This window comes from Solanum pennellii, chromosome 7, assembly GCF_001406875.1.
Source record: "Solanum pennellii chromosome 7, SPENNV200".
Classification (NCBI taxonomy): Eukaryota; Viridiplantae; Streptophyta; class Magnoliopsida; order Solanales; family Solanaceae; genus Solanum; species Solanum pennellii.
The window spans coordinates 28,456,598-28,462,572 of record NC_028643.1 but is presented as its reverse complement, the minus strand read 5'-3'; the positions used below and the strand labels follow the sequence as shown (position 1 = coordinate 28,462,572).

General features: G+C 36.8%; 1 protein-coding gene across 3 annotated transcripts in view; it reads right to left on the bottom strand.

Moving 5' to 3' along the window:
• Nucleotides 1–3,275: 3,275 nt before the first annotated feature.
• Nucleotides 3,276–5,975, bottom strand: part of LOC107025880 (calcium-transporting ATPase 3, endoplasmic reticulum-type) — an 88,553-nt gene continuing 85,853 nt past the window's right edge. For 2 of the 3 annotated variants that reach the window (XM_015226653.2, XM_027918559.1), the window contains 5 exons: nucleotides 5,713–5,861; nucleotides 4,609–4,714; nucleotides 4,447–4,500; nucleotides 3,771–3,816; nucleotides 3,276–3,668 (listed from right to left, as the gene is read on the bottom strand). In XM_015226653.2, coding sequence (XP_015082139.1) covers nucleotides 3,601–3,668; nucleotides 3,771–3,816; nucleotides 4,447–4,500; nucleotides 4,609–4,714; nucleotides 5,713–5,861 — 423 coding nt within the window. In that variant the 3' untranslated portion in view covers nucleotides 3,276–3,600. The remainder of the gene's footprint in view (nucleotides 3,669–3,770; nucleotides 3,817–4,446; nucleotides 4,501–4,608; nucleotides 4,715–5,712; nucleotides 5,862–5,975) is intronic. The other variant, XM_027918558.1, reaches the window with a different exon arrangement.

Here is a 5,975-nt window from a genome sequence, read left to right as displayed (position 1 = left end):
ATTTGACATGAAAGAATGTTCAGTCCAAGGAGTATATGTACATACAAATGTCACGACCCAGTAGTTACCCCCCACCCCCAAATGTAGCATGACATATTGGACCCCGAAAAATCCATTTCAATCCACTTAGCATTCATAATATAAGAAATAGAACGGAAGAGGTAAAGCAACATTTCAAGTTCAGTAGTTTTATAAATGTAAAGGGGAGTCCAAAACACTTGACTCATTTTCAATGTAGTACAATAAAATAAAATTGGGTCGAACACCTACATCATGTCCAAAAACTAGAATATAAGAAAGAGACTAAGAACAATGAGAACATGTCCTTGAAGTGTGAGGACTCACCAAAACTCAGGAACCCGCAATCAACCACTAGCCACGAAACAAAGAAACCTACTTTTACTTTTCGGACCCTATATTTCGGAAATGTAGACAAGAGTATAGGTTAATACAACACAATGTACCAAGTATGATGGATATGCATAAAACATTTAAATCATGCTAAAGGAGGACATTTCATAACATGCAATTGACCAAACTAAAACATGATATAAAAGGGTTAGAAGGTATAAGTCATAAAACATGGTCAACGCAAACAACATATAAACTTTTGAACACATTTGAGATACTTCTTGAAGTAACCTTAGTTCATTATTATTATGGAAAATAGACTTAACTGATATATAAAGCATGTAAGCTATAACATGATCCCTCGGTGTCTCCCACACCGAAAAGGGTTGTCCTACTTACCATGGTAAGGACCATAAGTTTCTAACTTAGGTGGATCCACTAGCTAATTTTTATCTAGATTCTTCTAGATACCCAACCTCTACTAACGGTAGATTTTCCATCTAAATATCCTCTCGGTGTTAAGCATAAATCCCATGAAATAGTCATTTCTTACTTATTCTTATTATCCATGGAAGGGCACGTCATCTTGCAAATCCAAGAAAAATTATTATCAGTGGAAACGTATCATTCAATAAATTTAAGTTATGTCATTATGATAGCTCTTAATCTTTGATTTAATTAGGCGAGAAGACCTTACAACCCAAAAATCTGTATTATGTGAGAAAACCTTTCGCAATCATGCTTTCAACATAATCATTGATATTTTACTCTCAAAGCATCCTTGGAACATTTCATAGATTTCATAAAGACATGCATAATTCCATAATTGACCTTGCAAGGTTAAAAGTCCAGTTTCAATTAACAATTATTTAGAAAAAACATGCATGAATTAGACATGGATTTCATCATAAATTCATGTAATTCTATCAATACATGCTTGATTTCTTAACACTCTTCCTTCATAATAAAAATCCCACATCACATGATCATAACTTGAAAACATGAATAATACATGGGTTCATAGTGAAAACATCATAAAACCATAGTATTTTTATCAATTCATGCATAAGAGATTATAATTCAATCATGTAAATAAATAATCAAGAGAAACCATGACAATTGAAGAAAAACCTAACTCCACCGGGATTTTTAACTTTGAAAATAGGACAATTTATGATCTCTGTGAGTGGAAGGAATCGGTGGATGAAACTATCATACCTTGAAGACAATTGCCTATCTTCAGTGGAGGAATTGAGATTTGACTTGAAACTCTAGATTCAATCCTTTTTCTTCAAGCTTTCTAGAGGGAGAATTATTTAAGAGTTCTTTTTGGTGAATTTGAAGAGAATGAAGTGAATGAACTTATTTGGGGGTTGGAATCACTTATATAGGGGTCTTAGTGAACGGTAATACGACGTAGTATAGGGATAAAATAATTAGTAAAAGACCCAATTGCTCCTAAATATTAACTGCCAACAACGACCCACGAACCAAGTCTAACGGACCGTGGTGTGACCGAAGGCCCATCATGTCGGCCCGTAATCTGGTGTCTAAAGGGTATTTTGGAGTCCATGAAACACCAACCACTACCATTGGACGTGGACCACACGACTATCTGTCAGTCTGGCCGTGGTTGAGTCTGATTGGGGAGTGCAATCCACGGACCACACTGCTATCTGTGGTCTTATCCATGGGCCTTGGGTGGCCTTTTTCGGATGGCACATGTAGCTTCTGAAAGTTACTGTCTTGCTCCTTCTCGAATGTGGCTTATGAGTTAGAGTTGCTAACAGAACCAACAGTGGTTCATCAAGTCTTTCACATTTTCTTGTTGAAAAAATGTGTGGGTTATCTGGCATCAATATCACCATTAGAGAGTGTATCTGTCAAAAATAGTCTTACTTATTAAGTGGTGTCAATTGAGATTTTTGACTGTCAGGTTTGTAGGTTGAGAAATAAGGAATTCTCTTTAATTAAGGTTTTGTGAAGGAATATTATATAGAGGGAGCTACTTGCAAAGTAGAAGCAGCCATGATGGCCAAGTAGTTGCACCTCTTTCCTTCCGATTCCGTTTCAACTCTTTCCTCCAAACTCGGTTTGTTTGAACTTCATTTGAGGATGAATGACCCCAAGTGAGAGACATTGAAACACCTCCAAAATCAGAACTAGTATTGAACAAGAGAGAAAGAGAAAACCATGAAAGGGGTCCATGGCTGTGAAGAGTACCACTGCCCGTCACCCTTCTCGTGGTTGTGCACCCAGCAAAAGGAACAAGAACACGGACCACTAAACTGTCCATGGAGCTCCACGCGAGCCATGAATTGGCCCGTGAGGGGGACACATAACGACCATGGCTTCGGTGAAGTACCATAGACCACTAGACGGTCCGTGCAGCTTCACACAAGCCGTGAAGCTACCCATGAAAGAGGCTAGATTGACTTCGACTTCTGCGTCAAATTCAAATGATCACATCTTTCAAAACAAAATGATTTAGGTGACCCACAACCTATCAAATTAAAGGTATTTAGTCTATTTCTAATTACACGAAGTTTCCTTGATTCTGAGACATAAGTAAATATTATGCTTGTTTTAGTGAAGCCCATCGAGCAGAGCATCTTCACGACCCACTTGATGGGCCATGGTGCTCATGACGGCCTGTGAAGCCTATCTTGAAGTGAACTTATCGATTTTAAGTGACGTTTCACCCATAAAGCCATTGGTTAAGCACCACAAATATCTAAGTGGTTTGTGGAGTTTCCATGGACAACAAAGTTAAACGTGAAGGAGAATTATTAGACTTAGAATTTAGGATAATGTTCAAATAGTCATATCTTTCAACACAAAATGAATTGGGTTGCCCATGACCAATCAAATTAAAATTCATTGAATCCTATTTTCAATGCCACCGTGTTTGCCTAATTCCAATCTGAGTAAAACCTTATGCCCATTCAATTAATGATCACTGAATCCTCTTAACATTATATGTGTTTAATTTATGCCTGACATAAAAATGCTACCAAACAACGTAAAGTTTATGCAACATTTTATCCTGTACCAAACGGGCCCTTAATCGTTAAACTCTTGCTTGTAAATTTCTCATCTAATGAAATGAGAGTTGAATCAGAAAAAAAAAGTACAACACGTGTCTTTTCAGTTGGAACAAAATTTGTTCTGTACTTCATCTAATCTTTCAGCTGCAACATTAGGTGCTCGAGCTTCCAACAGTCATCCCCAGAGTACATGTCTGAGAGCTTACTTGTCACGTATTTCTCTTTTTGGCAGTAAATCAGCACGTCTGAATCTGAAACTGAATCTTATTCCTATAAAATAATAAACAATGCACCAAGGAAAACACACACATCAGCATTGCTAGAATCACAAGCTCAATCCTCTTAGGGGAACAACATGTTGAATATTATTACCTGAATTTCGAGAGAAGAACTTCAGTATTTCATCAATTAATATCACCTAACAAGAAAAAGTAGCAGTAGTCATGGAAAGCGGAAATCCACTTAATGATAAATGGCAAGAATTTTATGAAGTAGAACACAAGAACGAAAGCTACTGGCAAACATGAACGGGAAAGGTCAAACAAAATGTCAACATGAACACAAGCATAGAAATTCCTTCCATTATTTTAAGCTTGAGGAAGTTGGCCATACTGCACAGTTTTTAAGGATATATGCACAGAGAATCAGCAACCGAGATAATATATCACCAGCATATTCTTTCTGATGCCTGACTTCTACTGTATCTATGACAATAATACCTGGAACTAAACAGAAACTCTATCTAGGCAGCAAGTGGGGCACATACTCTAGCTGCGTTTATGATGGACCCGAGCTATAGAGATCAGCGAAAGGTCACACCTTTTTGTATCCTAGAACGAGACAATTGCAACATGTGGCACCAATCTTAACAATACTTATCCTCATTCGAACTACAGCATATCTCTAGTTATACAAATCACGCTTTCTTCCAAAAAATTATGATAAACGAATTCTCTAGTAGGATACAGAAAAAATGATTTTTGCAGTTCACAAACATAAATACGAAAGGGAGTCCACAGTTAAGGACTTTGATGGTCAAATCTCTTACAGGAAATGAAAGGTATAGCACAACTGTCCACTCTGCCAAGCTTAACGGTGTCACCTGCAATCTCACACATCAGGATCATTAACTAACATGTCCAGCATAAGTAGGCCATCACACAACTGAAAAAAAATATGCTTTAAGTCTGAAGAAAAAGAGACTACTTACGGAGAATAGAGCGGACAATGGTTGCACATACAGAATGAGAATGTGAAGGATCATGGTGAAGATAATCGAAGCAAGAAGCCATAGATTACTCCATGGAGGGATGACACTAAAGAACAAATCGAAATATAGTCAGTCCTGAAGGACTTACGGTTAGTTTGATGTAATTTCAATATACTGTCTCGGTAGAAGGCATTCTATACAGATATTGCAAGACAACAGAGTTTGGAAACACTATAGAGCTTCAGCAACAATGTCTCTAGAAGATTACAAAAGTTAAGTCAATTTTGGATAGCATATGAGTTATGACACGATTCAGAATGCAATCCACATCTTGAGAAGGAGAATATCTGGACCTTGTACATACATTACTTATTGAGGCCCAAAACGTGTACATTACAAGGTATGTTTATCTACTGAACAAAAATTATATTCATCACTAAGAAAAAATTGGCAGAAAAACCTAGACCAACCTTAATAAAATCCTAACGTAATATTTTGTAATAAATAGATTTTTAGAGGGATTTTGGAATGTGGGAAGGGGTTATGGATCAGTGAAGAAATCTCTTAAAAATTACTGTATTTTCTAGAATGGTCAAAAGGACTACTAAGTCGGTGAGGTAGCCAGGACATTGAGTGGCTTTACAAGAACTTTCAGACCCAAGCTGTAAGCATCAACATCGGAATAAGGAATTTCTGATAATATCTCAATCAAATAATTACTCTCGACAAAGTAATTTTGACAAAGAACAGAACTGGAAAGTTGGTAAAAACGGCTAAAATATTCAGAAGCAGTTGGACAAATGCCAATAACTTCCCATGAGATGCATCAAGAATTTCAAGGTTCAGAAGAAGAAAGGCATACGTTAAATTTGTGGCGGCAAATCATTTATACTACAATTCTATCGGAAAAAGTAATTGCATATAAGTTTTTCTAAGCAACAGAGTTCACAATAAGTGGAAGGTGGAGGTATTGCCTTTGAAGAAATTCTCTTAAGAACAGTTTTCCATTTCCTCAAATAAAAGGATAAAAAAGTGTGGGGCTATACTTTTTAACAAAGCAAAAGTAACAAATTAGATAAACAACAGTTTCAGTATCATGCTTACAGTAAAGATTGATTTTCACTGAGATTATTCAATGCATTGAACATCTCAACAACAACAAGCACCGTCATTGAAACAGTAGATGGGTGGCGATCACTGAATATACTGCAAGCATAATTTGTTTCCCTTGTTGAACAACTGTCAAAATGCATCTGAAAATAAACACAAACGAGTTAGTTTTAATCTAAGGCTATTCAAGGACATATGCTTCCAAGTTTTCAAGATCGTAAGTCCCTGAATCTGAATATCCTCCCCCCCCCCCCCCC